Source organism: Spermophilus citellus, assembly GCF_964194105.1.
Source record: "Spermophilus citellus genome assembly, chromosome: 11".
Taxonomy (NCBI): domain Eukaryota; kingdom Metazoa; phylum Chordata; class Mammalia; order Rodentia; family Sciuridae; genus Spermophilus; species Spermophilus citellus.
This window is the reverse complement of record NC_138192.1, coordinates 102755291-102774692: the sequence shown is the minus strand read 5'-3', so window position 1 is coordinate 102774692 and position 19402 is coordinate 102755291. Positions and strand designations below refer to the sequence as shown.

At 34.9% G+C, this 19402-nt stretch overlaps 1 protein-coding gene across 1 annotated transcript in view; it reads left to right on the top strand.

Annotated features, from left to right (window-relative positions):
• C2CD6 (C2 calcium dependent domain containing 6) overlaps window positions 1-19402 on the top strand; it is a gene marked incomplete at both ends in the record, with an annotated part of 178613 nt that overhangs the window by 80141 nt on the left and 79070 nt on the right. Inside the window, 2 exon segments of the mRNA XM_081261738.1 lie at window positions 408-554; window positions 17903-18008. Coding sequence (XP_081117864.1) covers window positions 408-554; window positions 17903-18008 — 253 coding nt within the window.

The following is a 19402-nucleotide window of genomic DNA, read 5'->3' as shown; positions in this document are numbered from 1 at the left end:
CTATGAAAACTGAGGTAATATTTTATATGGAGTCATATGAACACAGTGTCTAACACACAATATATTCCATAGAATTAATAGATTTAAAGATTGAGATACTTGGGAGACAGATTCAGCTGTAAATATTGGGAGAGAGGTCTGGGCTCAGATATTTTCTATTTTTCTTTCTTCAGGTCTCTCTTTTCCCCCTTGCTGCTCATGATCTTAGTAGAAAGCAGAGTGAAGTTAGCACTTTTCTCAGCAATAATTCCTGATTATTTTCTTCTTTCTTAACTCTATACTCTGATGGCTTAAGGTAGATAGGCAAGCTGAATAAAAGACAGAAGGTTTAAGAAGTAATAGCTACCACTGGTTTTAGAAGTGCACTTTGATATATATCAATATTTAACTTTATTACCATTTTTCAGAAATGTTATTACACCACGACCAGTAGAATATCCAGCATTTTTATCCCCAGACCTGAATGTTACTATTGGGACTCCAACTACTTCGAAGGAGACAAACCAGACACCTGTTGTGCGGCTTGAAAAACTTGAGCAACAACCCCGGGAAAGGTAAAAAACACAAAAGTTTTCATTTATTTATTATTTATGTCATAGGTTAATTTCTTCCTTTGAGACATGGGCTTGGTATAGGTCCAGCCACATTGACTGTGTTATTTCATGGGTTCATGGATTATCCAATTCAGATGTTTTGTTTAAAAACAACAATAAAAAAGTCAGTTTATAGCAAGAAAAGACTTGAAAATCTTCTTGAAGAATTATGAGGAAGAAAGCTTATTATTTCTTACTGTCTTCAATCAAAAATGTTTTCCATAGCCTCTTGTTCTTTTGTGTATTTCTTATCCTTTTTTTTCTCTCTGTTTCAGTCTAGATATTTTCTTCTGATTTACATTCTAGTTCAGTGGTTCTTCTTTGTTTGTTTCTAACCTGCTGTTAAACCAGTTGAATTCTTTATTTCAGTTACTTTCTTTTTCTGGAATGTCCATGTATTTGTATACTTTCTATTTATCTTCCCAAACCCCTAGCCTTGTCTTCTAACACCTTAAACATATTAGTTGTGTTGGTCAGCTCAGACCACTATTAAAAAAAATATCAGAGAGGAGGTGGCTAAAACTTTATACACTTATTTTTCATAGTCCTGGAAGTTAGGAAGTCCAGAATCAAGGTGCTGACTGATTTGATTCCTGCTGAGGGCCCTGTTCCTCATTTGCAAATCACCTTCTTGCTGTACCATCACAGAGTGGAAGGGGGGGGGTATGTGATTTCTCTTATGTCTCTTCTTATATGGACACTAATTTCATTCAGAAATAAATTACCTCCCAAATATCATTACATAGGGGATTAGGGCTTCAACATATTAATTTGGGTAGGGGGAGAGCACTCAAAGTACAGGAATTATTGCTGTTTTAATGTTAAGATCTAATGACTCCATTATCTGAATCTCTTATAAATATGTTCCAAATGTTGGTTTTTATATTAGTTTTCAGTCTTTTTAATTTTTATTTTTTGGCACCCAATGCTGCTTAATCACTGAGACACATCCCCAGCCATTTTTTTTGTTATTTTTATTTTGACATAGGTTCTTGCTAAGTTGCTTAGAACCTTGCCAAGTTGCTGAGGCTGGCCTTGTACTTCCAATCCTCCTGCCTCAGCCTCTTGAGCCTCTGAGCTTATAGGTATGTGCCACTGCTCCTGGCAGATTTTACATTCTTGTATGCCTAGTTGTGCTACTGGATATAGGTACTGTATTTGAAAATTTTTAGAACTAATTTGAGGTTCTTAACTACATATTATTACAGAGAAAGTATTTATTTGCATCTGATAGCCAGTTAGGCAAAGAGTACAGGAAATTCCCAGATCACTTTAATGCAATTAAGATCAAGACTGAAATGATTTGTAGCTGGTCTTTAGTTCCTGTGATGATTAATCTTTTTCTGCTTTACTCTTACTCCTAGTGACAGAACTGGAATTAGGAGGAGGAAAGACAACCAAGTCATGATATTTAAAGAAGCTAGATAAAATATATTTTTCAATTTTGTTAGAAAGCCTCAATGAGGGCCAGGTGTGGTGGTGCACACCTGCAATCCCAGAGACTTGGGAGGTTGAGGCAGGAAGATTACAGGTTCAAGGAGAGTCTCTGAAATTTAGTAAGACCCTAAGCAACTTAACAAGACCCTGTCTTAAAATAAAAAAAATAAAACGTGTTAGGGATGTAGCTCAGTGACAAAGCACTCCTGATCCCAGTACCTTCCTCCCTTAAAATCAATGAGTTGTAGAGGTAGTGAAGGGTTGCAGATCCAAGATTCCATACAGAAAGCAAGCCCAGAGATGTTGAGCCCACAATTTGGTGCCATTTATTTTTCAAGGCATTTGTTGTAACCAAGAAGGTAAAGAACTGGTTCCATGGTTTGGCTATTGTGAGTTGTGCTGCATGAATGGCATGCATGTATCACTGTAGTATGATGACTTTAATTCTTTATGATGAATACTGATAAGTGGTATAGTTGGTTCTTATGTGGTTCCATTCCTAGTTTTTAGAGGAACCTCCATACTGATTTCCATAGGGGTTGTATTTTTTTTTTAGTTTACAATCTCAACAACAGTGTAAAAGTGTTCCCTTTTCTCTACATCCTCTCCAGCATTTAGTATTGTTTGTATTTTTGATGGCTTCCATTTTAACTGCTGTGAGATGAAATCTCAGAGTAGTTTTGATTTGTATTCCCCTAATTGCTAATGATGTTGAGAAACTCACACACATATCATTGTTGTTCATTTCTGTATCTTCTTTTAAGGAGTGTCTTTTAATTCATTTGCCCACTTATTAAGTGCATTATTATTTTTATTTGGTGTTGAGTTTTTTGACTTTATATAGTCTAGATACTAATCCTCTATAAGAAGAACAGCTAGCAAAGATTTCTCCATTATGTAGGGTTTCTCTTCACATTCTTAATTGTTTCCTTTGCTATGCAAAACTTTTTAAATTTGATGCCATTCTATTTATTAATAACTCTTGGTATTATTTCAGGAGCATTAGTAGTCCTGTTGAAAAAGTTGTTGCCTGTGTCTATATGCTAAAGTATTGACCATATATATATATTTTTCCCCTAGCAATTGCATAGTTTCTGGTCTGATTCCTAGGTCTTTAATATGTATTTAGTTGATGTTGGGGCAGGGTGAGAGAAAAGGTGTAGTCTCATTTTTCTACATATGGATAACCACTTTTCCCAGCTCCATTTGTTTAAAAGTCTGTCTTATGCAGTGTGTTTTTGGTGCCTTTATCAAGGATCAGATGACTGTATCTGTGTGGATTTGTCTAGTGTCTCCTATTCTGTACCTTTTTTTGGTCTATGTGTCTGTTTTTATGTCAGTGACATGCAGTTTTTGTTACTATAACTCTTTAGTATAATTTGAAGTCAGATATTGTGATGCCACCAGCATTACTTTTTTTGGCTTAGAATTGCTTAAACTATTCTGGATCTTTTATTTTTCTAAATGAATATTAGAACTGTTTTCTAGTTATGTGAAGAATGTTATTGATATTTTGATGGGGATTGCATTGAATCTCTATATTGCTTTGGTAGTATGGCTACATTAACATTTTAATTCTGCCTATTCATGAATATGGGAGGTCTTTTCATCTTTGTGTGTCTTCTACAATTTCTTCCTTCAATGTTCTATAGTTTTCTTTACAGAGTCTTTCATCTTCTTTGTTAGATTTATTCCTGGATAATTTTTTGAGGCTATTGTGAATAGGATTGTTTTCCTGATTACTTTCACAGCAGATTCATTGTTGGTATAAAAGAGATTTTTGTATATTACTTTTGTAATCAGCTACTTTGTTGAATTTGTTTATTTGATCTAGCAGTCTTTTGTTGGAGTTTTAATTTTTTTATCTTCTCAATATAGGACCATATTTGTAAGCACTGATAATTTGACTTCTTCCTTTCCTTTTTTTAAAAAATTTTTCCTGTGTGTGTGTGTGTGTGTGTGTGTGATGCTAGGGATTGAACCCAGGCCCTTGTGCATGCAAGGCAAGCACTCTGCCAACTGAGCTATATCCCAGCCCTTTCCTATTTTTATTCCTTTTATTTTCTTCTCTTGCCTAATTGCTCTGACTAGAATTTCTAGTACTAAATAGGAATAGTGAGAGTTGACATCCTTGTCTTATTCTGGATTTTAAAGGAAATGCTTTTAGTTTTTCCTGATTTACTATGATGTTGGATTTATATATATATATATGATCTCCTTTATGATGTTGAGCTAAGTTCCCTAGTTTCTTCAGTGTTCTTATTATGAATGGGTGCTGAATTTTGTCATGTTTTTTTCTGAATCTATTGAGATGACCAAGTGTTTTTTGTCCTTAATTCTGTTTGTGTGGTGGACTACACTTATTGATTTGAATGTTAAACCATTCTTTCATCTCTGGGATAAAACCAAATTGCTCATGATGGTACAGTCTTCTTAATATGCTGTTGAATATGATTTGCTAATATTTTATTAAGTATTTCTGCACCTAAGTTCATCAGGAATATTGGTCTCTAGTTTTCTTTCCTGATGTTTCCTTATCTGGTTTTGGTATGAGTGTGATACTAGCTACATAAAATGGACTTGTAAGTATTCCATCTCTATTTCATGGAGCATTGGCATTAATTCTTCATCACAGTTCTTGTAGAATTCAGGGTTTTTCTTTGTTAGACCTTTTTTTTTTTTTTTTTTTTTTTTGCTTCTATCTCATTACTATTTGTTGGTCTGTTTAGGTTTTTTATGTCTTCTCAATTCAATTTTGCTGGTAATTTTTGTCTAGAAATGTTTCTATTTCTTGTAGGTTTTCCAGTTTATTAGAGTATTAAGTTTTCAGAATAGTTCTTAATGATCCACTGTATTTCTATGATATTTGTGGTGATTTCTCCTTTTTTCATCTCTAATTTTTAAATTTGGGTCTTGTCTCTTTTTCTTTTGGTTAGTTTGCCTATAGCTTAACAATGTTGTTTACTTTTTGAAAGAGTCAACTCTTTGTTTCATTGATTCTTTGTATTTTTTTAAATTCTCAATTTCATTAACTTTGGTTCTAATTTTAATTATATCCTTCATTTTGCTGGTTTTGGAATTGGTTTATTGTTCCTTTTCAGGGGCCTTGAGATGCATCATTAGGTTGTTTATTTGTTCTGATTTTCCTTTGTAGATATTCATAGCTGTAACATTTCCTCTTTGAACTACTTTCCTAGTATTCCAGAGGTTCTGACATCCCATAGGAATTTTTAAATTTCTCCCCTGATTTCTTATCACACATTGATCATTCAGAAGTAAATTTTTCAATCTCCATCTGTTTATACAGTTTTTACAGGGTTTTTTTTTTGTGTGTGTGTGTGTGTTGATTTCATTCTGTTATGATCTGATAAGATGTAAGGAATTATATCATTTTTTTTAACTTTTAGAGAGTTACTTTGTGGCCTAAAATATGGTCTGATTTTGAGAAGGTTCCATGATTCTCTGAGAAGAAAGTATATTCAGCTGCTGTTGGATGAAATATTCTATAGATGTCTGTTAAGTTCATTTGATTTATAATATTTTTCAGGTCCAAAGAGTCTTTACTGAGTTTATATCTCAATGATCTATCTGATAGTGAGAAAAGTATGTTGAAATCACCCAGTATTGTTGTACTAAGTTCTGTCAAAGGCTTTAATTTGAGTAGTATCTCTTTAATGTATCTCTTTTAGACCTTCTTTGTCTCTTCTTATTGATATTATTTTGAAGTCTGGTTTGTCAAATATAAGAATAGATACTTCTGCTTACTTCCAGGCTTTATTCACATGGTATATTAATTTACAGCCTTTTACTTTCAGCCTGTGACTGTCTTTGCCTAGAAGGTGTGTCTCTTGCAAACAACATATAGTTTGGTCTAAATTTAAAAAGAAAAAAGAAAAAAATCAAGACCAAATTTATATATGACAGCAGAGTACATTACAATTGTTATTACACACAGAGAGCACAATTTTTCATATCTCTGGTTGTGTACAAAATATATTCATATCAATTTATATCTTCATATATGTACTTTGGATAATAATATCCATCACATTCCACCATCATTTCTAACCCCATCTTCCCTCCCTTCCCCTCCAAATCCTCTGCCCTATCTAGAGTTCATCTATTCCTCCTATGCTTCCTCTCCCTATCCCACTATGAATCAGCCTTCTTATATCAGAGAAAACATTCAGCATTTGGTTTTGGGGGATTGGCTAACTTAGCATTATCTTCTCTAATTCCATCCATTTACCTGCAAATACCATAGTTGTATTCTCTTTTATTGCTGAGTAATATTCCATTATGTATATATGCCATATTTTTTTTATCCATTCATCTATTGAAGGCCATCTAGGTTGGTTCCACAGTTTAGCTATTGTGAATTGTGTTGCTATAAACATTGATGTGGCTGTGTCCCTGTAGTATGCCATTTTTAAGTCCTTTGGGTATAGACTGAGGAGAGGGATAGCTGGGTTGAATGGTGGTTCCATTTCCAATTTTCCAAGAAATCTCCATACTCCTTTTCATATTGGCTGCACCAAATTGCAGTTCCACCAGCAGTGTATGAGTATACCTTTTCCCCATATCCTCACCAACACTTATTGTTGTTTGTCTTCATAATAGCTGCCATTCTGACTGGAATGAGATGAAATCTTAGAGTGGTTTTGATTTGCATTTCTCTAATTGCTAGCAATGATGAACATTTTTTCATATATTTATTGATTGATTGTATATTCTCTTCTGAGAAGTGTCTGTTCAGTTCCTTGGCCCATTTATTTATTTGGGTTATTTGGGTTTTTTTCTGTGCTTAGCTTTTTGAGTTCTTTATATACCCTAGAGATTAGTGCTCTATCTGATGTGTGAGGGCTAAAGATTTGCTCCCAGATGTAGGCTCTCTATTCACCTCACTGATTGTTTCTTTTGCTGAGAAGAAACTTTTTAGTTTGAGTCCATCCCATTTATTGATTGTTGATTTTAATTCTTGCGCCAAAGGAGGCTTATTAAGGAAGTTGGAGCCTAATCCCACATGATGGAAATCAGGGCCTACTTTTTCTTCTATTAGACGCAGGTTCTCTGGTTTTATTCCTAGGTCCTTGATTCATTTTGAGTTGAGTTTTGTGCATGGTGAGAGATAGGGTTTAATTTCATTTTGTTTCATATGGATTTCCAGTTTCCCCAGCACCATTTGTTAAAGAGGCTATCTTTTCTCCAATGCATGTTTTAGAACCTTTGTCTAATATAATTGTAATTTTTGGGTTAGTCTCTATGTCCTCTATTCTGTACCATTGGTCTACCAGTCTGTTTTGGTGCCAATAACATACTGTTTTTGTTACTATTGCTCTGTAGTATAGTTTAAGGTCTGGTATGGTGATGCTGCCTACTTCACTCTCCTGCTAAGGATTGTTTTGGTTATTTTGGGTCTCTTATTTTTCCAGATGAATTTCTTGATTGCATTTTCTATTTCTATGAGGAACGTCATTGGGATTTTGATTGGAATTGCATTAAATCTTTATAGTGCTTTTCAAAGGATGGTCATTTTGATAATATTAATTCTGCCTATCCAAAAGCAAGATAGATCTTTCCATCTTCTAAGGTCTTCTTTGACTTCTTTCTTTAGGGTTCTATAATTTTCATTATATAGATTTTTCACCTCTTTTGTTAAGTTGATTCCTAAGGTTTCTTTTTGAGGCTATTATAAATGGGGTAGTTTTCTCATTTTCCTTTCTGAGGATTTGTCACTAACACAGAGAAATGCTTTTGATTTATGGTTATTGATTTTATATCCTGCTACTTTGCTGAACTCATTTACTAGTCCTAGAAATTTTCTGGTGGAACTTTAGAGTCTTCTAGGTATAGAATCATATCATCAGCAAATAGTGCTAATTTGAGTTCTTCTTTTCCTATGTGTATCTCTTTAATTTCTTTTGCCTGTCTAATTGCTCTGGCCAGTGTTTCAAGAACTATGTTAAAAGAAGTGGTGAAAGAGGGTATCCCTGATTGTTTCAGTTTTTAGAGGGAATGCCTTTAATTTTCTTCATTTAGAATGATGTTGGCCTGGGGCTTAGCATAGCCTTTATGATGTTGAGATATGTTTCTGTTTTCCCTAATTTTTCTAGTGTTTTAAACATGAAGGGGTGCTGTATTTTGTCAGATGCTTTTGCTTCATCTATTGAGATGATCATATGATTCTTATCTTTAAGTCTATTGATGTGATGAATTACACTTATTGATTTTCGTATGTTGAACCAACCTTGCATCCCTAGGATGAATCCAACTTGATCGTAGTGCATGATCTTTTTCATATATTTTTATAATTGATTTGCCAGAATTTTATTGAGAATTTTTGCATTTATATTCATTAGAGATATTGGTCTCTTTTTTTTGATGTGTCTTTGCCTGGTTTTGGAATTAGTGTCATATTGACCTCCTAGAATGAGTTCGGAAGTTCTCTCTCTCTTTCTATTTCCTGAAATAAATTGAAGAGTATTGGAATTAGTTTTTCTTTAAAGGCCTTGTAGAACTCAGCTGTGTATGCGTCCAGTCCTGGGCTTTTTTTGGTTGGTAGATTTTGATGACATCACTTGAAATTGATCTGTTTAAATTGTGTATACTGAATCTTGATTCAATTTGGGCAAATTATATGAGTCTATAAATTTGTCAATGCCTTCGATATTTTATATTTTATTGGGAGTACAAGTTTTCAAAATAATTTCTAATTATCTTCTGTATTTCTGTAGTGCCTTCCTTTTTCATCACGTATGTTAGTAATTTGAGTTTTATCTCTCCTTCTCTTTATTAGCATGGATAAGAGTCTGTCAATTTTATTTATTTTTTTGAAGAACTAACTTTTTGTTCTGTCAATTTTTTTCAATTGTTTCTTTTGTTTCAATTTTATTGATTTCAGCTCTGATTTTAATTACTTCCTGCCTTCTACTGCTTTTGGTGTTGATTTGTTCTTCTTTTTTCTAGGGTTTTGAGATGTACTTGTTGACTTTTGATGTATTTGTTGACTTTTTCTTCTTTTAAGGAATGAACTCCATGCAATGAACTTTCCTCTTAGAACTGCTTTCATAGTTTCCCAGAGATTTCGATATATTGTATCAGTATTCTCATTCACCTCTAAAAATTTTTAATCTCCTCCTTGATGTCTTCTGCAACCCATCCTTCATTCAGTAGCATATTATTTAGTTTCCAGGTTTTGGAGTGGATTTTACTTCTTATTTTATCATTGATTTCTAATTTCATTCCATTATTATCTGATAGAATTCAGGGTAGTATCTCTACTTTTTTATATTTTCTAAGATTTGCTTTGTGGCATAGTATATGGTCTATTTTAGAGAAGGATCCAAGTGCTGCTGAGAAGAAAGTGTATTTGCTTGTTGAAGGATGAAATATCCTATATATGTCAGTTAAGTCCAAATTATTGATTGCATATATTATTGAGTTCTATAGTTTCTTTGTTCAGCTTTTATTTGGAAGATCTACCTAGTGATGAAAGAGGTGTGTTAAAGTCACCCAAATTTATTGACGTTATGATCTGTTTGACTCTTGAACTTGAGAAGAGTTTGTGTGATGAATGTAGATGCTCCATTGTTTGGGGTATATATATTTATAATTGTTAAGTCTTGTTGGTGTATGGTTCCCTTGAGCAGTATGTAGTGTACTTCTTTATCCTTTTTGATTGACTTTAGTTTGAAGTCTACTTTATTTGATATGAGGATGGAAACCCCTGCTTGCTTCCGCAGTCCATGTGAGTGGTATGATTTTCCCAACCTTTTACCTTCAGTCTGTGGATGTATTTTCCTATGAGATGAGTCTCTTGGGGGCAGCATATTGTTGGGTCTTTTTTTTTTTTTTTTTTTTTGATCCATTTTGCTAGTGTATGTCTTTTGATTGGTGAGTTTAAGCCATTAACATTCAGGGTTATTATTGAGACATGATTTGTATTCCCAGCCATTTTTGTTTATTTTTGGTATTTAACATGACTTGGTTTCTCTTCTGATTAGATTTTCCTTTAGTGTAATCCCTCCATCTGCTGATTTTCATCATTGTTTTTCATTTTCTCCTCTTGGAATCTTTTGCTGAGGATGTTATGTAGTGCAGGCTTTCTAGTTGTAAATTCTTTTAACTTTTGTTTATCATGGAAGGTTTTTATTTCATCATCAAATCTAAAGCTTAGTTTTGCTGGATATAAGATTCTTGGTTGGCATCCATTTTCTTTCAAAGCTTGGTATATGTTGTTCCATGATCTCTTGGCTTTGAGGGTCTGGGTTGAAAACTCTTCTGAGATACGAATTGGTCTCCCCCTATATGTGATCTGATTTTTCTCTCTTGCGGCTTTTAAGATTCTATCCTTATTCTGTATGCTAGGCATTTTCATTATAATGAGCCTTGATGTAGATCTGTTCTAATTTTGTACATTTGGTGTCCTGTAAGCCTCTTGTATTTGGTTTTCCAATTCATTCTTCATGCTTGAGAAATTTTCTGATATTATCTCATTGAAGACATTGTATATTCCTTTGGTTTGAAACTCTGTGTCTTCCTCTATCTTAATAACTCTTAGATTTGGTCTTTTGATGCTGTCCCATAATTCTTGGATGTTCTATTCATGGTTTCTTACTGTCCTCACTGTGTGATCAACTTTATTTTCCATATTGTGTACTTTGACTTCATTATCTGATATTCTTTCTTCCAAGTGATCTAGTCTGTTGGTTATGTTTTCAATTGAGTTTTTTATTTGATTTATTGTATCTTTCATTTCAAGGATTTCTGACTTTTTTTTTTTCAGATTTCTTTCTCTGTCTTGAAGTAATCTTTTGCTACCTGTATTTGTTCTCTTATCTCTTTGTTGGAGTAATCAATTCTTAATTGCCTGTATTTGCTCTTTAAGGTCATTCTTTTATATTTTTATTTATTTATTTATTTTTAGTTTTCGGCGGACACAACATCTTTGTTTGTATGTGGTGCTGAGGATCGAACCCGGGCCGCACGCATGCGAGGCGAGCGCGCTACCACTTGAGCCACATCCCCAGCCCTAAGGTCATTCTTTAATTCACAGATCACTTTAATTCTGAACCTTCTGATCTCCTTCTCTGACATTTCATCAACTTTGCTGTTCATGGGTTCTGTTATTATAGTATCCTGGTTTGTTTGGGGCACTTTCCTCCCTTGTTTCTTCATGTTGTCTATGTGTCTTCCTTTCTTGCAGTGTGGATCTGAGATATTATAGTTTCTTCCCTTTATTCTTGTAGTATCCGTGCTGATTGTCTATACCTCATCTTGATGTTGGACTTTCAGACTCTGCTGGTATCCCTCAATGTATGCTACTGTATCCAAAAGTAATGGCAGCAATAGCTGAGGTAATTCGAGATAATAGTTAAGGTGCCCCAAGATGGAAGCAATGTCTTACAGAGATGGGGCTGAAAGAGTTGGCCTCACACTCCCTTTGGGATGCCTTCTCTGAAATGCAGCTGCTTCTAGGCCCTGTCTGTTGTTAAAAAGTTAGGGGCTATTGCATGGGTAAGGCTATGGCGATGACTACAGTGTCCCAAGATGGAATTGGGTTAGGCTTAGGCTCCCAGGTTGCGGGGGTGGGAGGTGTACTCAGACCTACCCTGGATCTAGGTACTGTGCAAGTCGGTGTGGATGGATCTTGTCAGGGTCTGGGTTCCTGTGATAGTCTCTGGTGGTCGGAAGAGGTGGTCCTGTGCCAAAGGCTGGGCTCTGGCGGGTATCTGCCCCACCGGTGGATGGGTGGACCTGGGCCTACTGTGAGCCTGGGTCCCACGCAGGCTGGTGTGGGCAGTCTGGGCTGGGCCTAGGCTGCCGCAGTTTGGTCTTGATTCTTTTGTCATTCTGCCAGTCTAAGTCTTCAGTTGAGACCATTTACGTTCAGTGTTATTATAGAGAGATTCTTATTAATTCTGGCCTTTTTTATTAATTGTAACATTAATTTGGTCCTGTTTCTCATTTGCTTGGTTACTCTTCAAATAAGTTTTGTTCATTTGTGAGCACTGGGGTTTGTTTTTGATTTCTTCTGTATGGAGTATTTCTTTTAGTAAGTTCTGTAATGCTGGTTTTGTAGTCATGAGATCTTTTAGTTTCTGCCTATCTTGGAAGGTTTTCTTTCTGCTTTAGTTTTGAAGGATAGCTTTGCTGGATATAACAATCTTAGTTGACAGTTATTTTTGTTCAGTGCTTAGAACACATCATTTCAAATCCTCCTGGCTTTGTGCTGGAAAATTGGAACGAATTTTGATTGTCGTGCCTCTAAATATGACCTTATGTTTTTCTCTTGAGGCTTTTACAATTGTATCCTTTTTCTATGTGTTAGGCATTTTAATGTGTCATGGAGAAATTCTTTTTTGATCTTGTCTATTTAGGGTTATGAATGATTCCTATATCTGGATGTGTATCTCATTCTCAAGGTTTGGAAATTTTTCTGTTTTTGTTTCCCTGAAAATGTTACTCTTGCCATTAGCCTGCCTCTTACAACTCTCCTCAATTTCAATGATTTAGTGTCTTAATATTGTCCCAGAGTTCTTGTATATTCTGATTATGGTTACTTATTTTCTTTTCTTTAAATCCTGTCTAAATTTTCAAGGTTGGCTACTTTGTCTTCCTGCTCTGAGAGTCTCTCTTCAGCTTGGTCAACTCTATTCGAGAGACTTTCAACTGAACATTTTAAAAAATTAATTTATTGTGCCTTTCATTTCCAAGATTCCTGTTTGGTTCTTTTTCAGTTATCTCTATTTCCTTTCTAAATTTCTCATTCATATCCTGAACAGACAATTGTTTTATCTGTGTTCTCTCAGAATTCATTGATCATTTTTATAATCATTTTAAAAATTCTTTCATATACTTCAATACCTTTGGGGTCTGTTTATGGCAAATTATATGCTTTAGGAAGTGTTATGTTACCTTGCTTTTCATATTTCTTGTATTCCTATATTGGTTTTTATGCATCTGTTGGGATGGATTTCTCTTCCAGTCTCACATGTGGCCCTTTTTAGGGTTCTGCCTTCTCTTTCCAAAATCTTCTCTAGATTACTTCTCAGAGAGTGATCTAGATTGATATCCCCTTATAGGTGTGTTACCCACAGCCTTTGTGCTAATTTTAGCTTTTTGCTCTTAGCAGTGAATGTCTGTGTATGTGACCTGAGGGCCACCCCCTAGCCATTCCTACTGGGTACCTGGTCATTAGTTTGGGCTTTTTCCTCTTCTATTCTTTGTATTAAAGTATAGTTGAAGTTTCAATGTTAATTTGTGTGAAGCAAGGTATATTCTGTGTTTTGGGTTAGTTTAGCAACATAGTCCCTATAGGTTTTCAGCACTTCACAGAATAGGAGTAAATAAATAATAGCAAAAACTGATGCATTAATATAAATACCTAGTTTCTAGGATGACATCTATAATGGTAATTCTCACAATGAAAACCAGTCAATAAACAAACAAGGAATGGTGGAGTCAGCAAATGTCAACAGTAAAAACAATCAGTAACCATGAACTAACTCTGGCATTAAAGCAAACAGCAGGTGTCAACTGTATATCATCCAAAGTAGTAATAATTGCAACAACATGATGGAGAAAGGAGTTATATAAAGCAATTAGTTCTAAAAGATGGTACAAACAGTTCAGCAAGGGAAACAATGTGATAGGAAGCTAGAAGAGGGTTTACAGTGTCTAAAAAGTGAACAGAGAAATGTCCCTGATACTTCCAAGAGAAACCACATATGGTCAGCAAGACCCCGACATGTCCTGGCAGATGGCACTACTAGTAGAGGAAAGCTTGTGTGGGAGTGCTTAATAATAATTATATCAAAGGATTTTAGAGTTGTAAATTTTTCCTGAGTTAATTTGAGCCTGACCTCGTAGACCTACAAATCTTCCTAATCTCCTACACTGATAAATTTGATCTGCTTTTCACTGATATAATTATGAGTTACTGGCTTCATGTTTTTCAGAGACTGGCTGAAATTTTAATTTCTTTTGTGCTTATTGTTTACAAGATGTAATGCTTTGATGTTTTATTTATTGTTGTCTTAGCATGATCCCTGTCCTATGTATGAGTTTTCCAGTCACCCACCAGATGCCACTGTGGACTTCTGGACTGCCCTAATGCTGAATATCCTTAATTGTTTAAGCCCTACCTAATAGAGAACAAGAATTTTGGTTTACTTCCCCCAACTTTGCCCTCTTTCAGCAGGAAGCAGCTTGGAGATGTCATTACCCATTTTTCTATAGAAATGGGATGTGGAAATTGACAGTGGGGTAATGTAACAGTGGTCCACTTTATGCTTTGAATATAGCCCTTGCTTCTCTGCACTGCAACTTATTTTTAAAATGGACATGTTTCTTTATCTTTTTCTCTCTCTACTCCTCCCCTAATCTTTTCCCCTCCCTAATATCAAGGGAAAAAAGATTACTTTTCTTCCCCATAGTAGGAAGTTATCTGCTTCTAAGTACACACCCACCATAGGAATAAAGTAATCCAGACTTTGGGGGTGGTACCAGAAGATCTCAGAAATTATTATCTCCCAAATTAACAAGTGAATTACAACTCCAACAGGGAACATGTGGAATGTAATCTTTGAATCACCTCTTTGAAAGCCTCCTGATGGGCAGCTTCTAAGATAGGAGTCCCCTGTGTTTCTCCTTTGCTAGCAAAATAATGAATCTTTTTCCTTTTTCTCATTAAAAAAAAGAAGAGAAAATAATGGATAATCACTGCCTATGCCCATCTGTCCTTTCCATTTTTTCTTGAGGTATATACTAAGAGAGAGAAAGAGCAAGGGCTGGGGGTTGTTAACCCCTTTCTCTTTCTTGTGTTGCTCACCAAACTGCCAGTTGGAGTATCTAAAACTGAAGCTGGTTGAAATAGTTCTCAGCTTGCCTTCTGACCAGTATAAGGTAGGATGTCAAATGGAGTTTTTCCTGGATACACCACATCAAATGTATTTCCAGGGTGAGGCTGCTGCAGAGTTACCAAAAGGAAGTTTTGGTGGCTAAGGGTTGGATCTAATCAGGCCGTGGGGCTTTTTTTTTTTGGGTGGTATCTGCTCTGGAGAGATTAAACTAATACACACCTAGGGCTCAGCAGATGCCAATCTCTTCTGGGAGTCTGAATCCTAGAACCTTTCAACAAATTTTGTTTGTGGGGCAGGGGCAACAAATTTCACCCTTTCTTCTACCCACAAACATACATAGGCTTTCAAGACTTAGTCCCTGAACATATTCACACCTACATATTCAGATTTCCTACCCTATTCAGTTGGTCACAGAAGCCTCTAGACATAGGGAAAAGCAAGTTGGACTTTCCTTCATTTTTCTTACTTTGAATCCCCCTGGGTACCTTTTCTGTGTTTTTGTTTCATTTATATCCTGGCAGGTAAACCCTAAGCCACATGGTAGGCACTTAAGTGCTGGGAGAGTATGGCAATGTTTGCCATGAACTCCTGGGCTCCGCAGCAGCAAGCTACAACATGAACTCCTCAAATGCTTCTCGCCTCAATTCTCCACTTGCCAGTTGAACACTTTTCAAACACCAGTTTATGTTGCAGCCTCTGAATCACCTAAGTTACATGTTTTCTGTGCCAAATCTCTCCATTGTGTTTCTCTCCCATCCCTATGTGGTAGACTAGAACTATTGCCACTGCCACTGGTGTAGCTGGCTTGGCTTCACTGTACTCTTTCTTTAATAGATTCAAATCTCTGAGTCTCTTAGACACTCTGACTGTCCAAATATTGAATTTTAGTGAAATCCCTCTTTTACCTACCACACTGACAAGCAGTTTTCCCACTTTTGAATCCCAAGTAAGGGAGCGACAGAATGCAGCCTTCCTCTAACTCACCATCCTAAATCCCCTCATCAGCTCTTACATAAATTCTTTGTGCTCAACTACTATTTAAATGAACAAACCCCTCCCAATATCAACTGCTTTTCTCAAATTGGCTCTCTGTGTTCTCCAGTGACCTCCTATTGGCTATTTTGGGGGTCTGTTGTTCTCAGGGCTATCATATTACTTTTTACACTAACTGCTTTCTCCCACATATACGTTGATGCCATGAAGGTCTTATGTGTGTATATACTTTCCTGCATGGTTTCTTATAAATGTTGTCCATAGGCTTTTGGGTTTGCTACCTCAATATTCTTTATAATGTTATGTGGGGAGTTAAGATGTTTCAAAAATCATGCTGCCTTTGCTGCCACTACCTTCCCAGAAGTTCCCTCTCATATCTGTTTCACTGTTTTCACATTTAAAATTATTTATATTTAATTTATAGTATCTCTCAGGTAATTTATTTAGACAATCGTTTCATCTACAAATAACAGCAGTTTCGTTTCTTTATCCCCAAACCTTATCCTCTTTGTTTTCTTGACATATTACATTCGCTATAAGCACCAATCAGGGTCTGATAAAAGTGGTAACAGTGGAGCTCTTTTTTTTCCTTCATGATCTTTAAAAGTAATACTTCTAATATTTAACATTGAAGAACATTATTTATATAGGTTTTTTGTGTATATGTGTGTGTGCATGTGTGCATGCATATGTGCATGTGAGCTGCAGCCAGTTAACTATATTGTTGAATATTGTTCCTAGTGATCTAAGAATTTTTTTAAAAAATCATGAGTGGATGTTGAATTTTGTCTAATGATTTTTTTCTCTTTCAGTCAGTTAAATGACATTTAAATTATATTTTCTAATGATAATATCAAAACACCCTTGTATTCCTAGGATGAATTGACTTTTCATTGTATATTATTTTGTTTCTACAATACTGGATTTTTCATACTGAAACTATATTTTATTCATTTATGTTTATGAATGATATTAGCCTAAAATGTCTTTGTCAGATTTTATTGTCAAGGCCATAGTGTCCTCATGAAATGAATTGGAAAACATTCTCTTTTCCATTTAATTTTTAATGACTGCATCCTTAGATTACTCAAGCCTTTTGAAATTTCTTGGACTAAAGGCTAAATTCCTGTTATTAAAAACTGTTTTTCTATTTTTGTTTATTTTTTGCAGTGGTGGGGATTGAACCCAGGGCCTTCCACATGCTAGGCAAGTGCTTTACTACTGAGCTAAACCCTAACCCCTTAAACCTGTTTTAAGGAAACTATCATATTATACATTGATTAATTTATAAAATATGTATGTAGAGTGCTATGAACTGAATTTTTTGGCTTGCTCATCCTAATTCATATGTTAAAAACCTAATCCTCAATATTATGGTATTTGGAGGTGGAACCTCTGAGAGATAATTAGGAATAGTTTAGGTTTGATGGTGAGGCCCTATAGATGGGACTAATTCCCTTGTTAAAAGAAGAAACATGAGATCCATCTCTCTCCACTCCGAGGATACAAGAAGATGGACATCTGAAACCAGAAAGAGTACCTTACCAGATATTGGGTTTGCTGGCACCTTGATATTGGACTTCTCAGCCTATAGAACTGTGAGAAATAGGTGTCTGTTGTTTCTGTTGTTTAAGTTACCCAATCTGTAGCATTTTGTCCAAGCAACCCAACCTGACCAGGGTGTGTGGTTAAAAACACTTAGAATGATATGTATTGAATAATTTCTGAAACATTTTTATATTACCTAGATATTTATGTGTCAGATTAAGATATACAATACCACCAATATCAGAAATGTGTTTTATATGCCCTTATGATAATCTCCCTAACCATCTTCAGGTAACTACTTCACTCATTTTTGTTGGAAGCATTCCATTCTTTTGACTGTATCCCTAGACAATATAGTGTGTGTGTCTCTTTTAGAACTTTTTAGAAGTGTATCATACTATGTGAATCATAACATACATATTCTTTTGTTACTGACTTATTTCATCTATGACTGATTACTTTCTTTAGGCTGGAAAAAATGAAAAAAGAATATAGAAATCTGGGTACATGGAAAGAAAAAGTTGACTATTTAGAAAACATTCTGAACCCAAAATTGGAACCTAAAGAATCTTCGGTAATTGGTATAATACATTCTTCCACCTGGAGCTTTGAATACTTTTTTAAAAGAAATATTATTGTCATTAATAGTGATGATCATATGTCGCTTATTTTTGGAGAGCATGTAAAATGTTATTCTTGGACCACACACTTTCCTATTTTGATAATGTTCCATTCACTAAGTATTTAATGATAAATTATTAGGTTTAACAATATTGATCCATTTAAAATGTACAGTTTAATGGCCTTTATTGTGTCCACCATCACAATCAACTTGAGAATATTTTACTCTCAAAAGCACACCCATACCCTTTAGCCAGCACTCCCTCAATCCACCCATTGTCCTCTAGCCCTATGCAACAATAGCCAACTTTCTTCTCTATAGATTTACCTGTCCTACACATTTCATATAAATGGAATCATAACAATATATGGTCCTTCGTGATTTTCCTTTTCAGTTGCCATAATGTTTTCAAAGTTTATTCTTGTTGTAATATGTATAAGTATTCCATTTATTTTTATTTCCAAATGACATTCCATTGAATGGATATGCCATCTTTTGGTTTATTCATAATCATAAGCTGATGGACATTTGCATTGTTTTCGCTGTTAAGCTAGTTTGAATAATAATGTTTCTCTTGAGTACCTAGGAGTAGAAGCTGCATCATATGGTAATTCTCAGTTTAAATTTTTGAAAAAGTATCAAATTGTTTTCCACAGTAGTTTTGTATTACCTTATATTACAATCAGTAGAGAGTTCCAAGTCTTCACTAACTCTTATTATTTTCCATTTTATTACTATTATTACTATAGCCATCTTTGTGGGTTTGACATGGTGATTTATTGTGCTTTTGATTTGCATTTCTCTATAGATTAATGTTGTGAGCATCTTTTCATATGTTTACTGGCCATTTCTTTCTCTTCAGATCTTTGCCAATTTTTAAGTTAAATGATTTGTCTTTTTAATACTAGATCCTTGTCAGATAGGAGTAAAGGTTAATATTTAGAAATACAACCTCACCTATACTGATCTGGAAATAAAGAATTTATAGCTATCTCAGTGAAAAGATGAAACATTGACTGAGATCATAACCCTGAAAAAGTAATATTTTCATGTGTTTCAATTTCTCTATAATAGGCAGAGTTCATGTTGCTACAGGAACAATTAAGTATTTTTTAATACAGAAGTAATACTTTAGGGAAAATTTGGAGGGTTATTAATTAAAAGAACTATGGACTTTGGGTTGTTACTGAAAGATCAGTATTTTATAAAAAGCCCATTGTCATTCTGTCTTTTAACTATTTTTAGACCCAATTTTCCTTAGAATTTTATAAAAATATACATCCTTTTCCAAGTCATAAGCCATAATGGATTACAATAAAAATAATAATCTGTTACCTACGGGTACC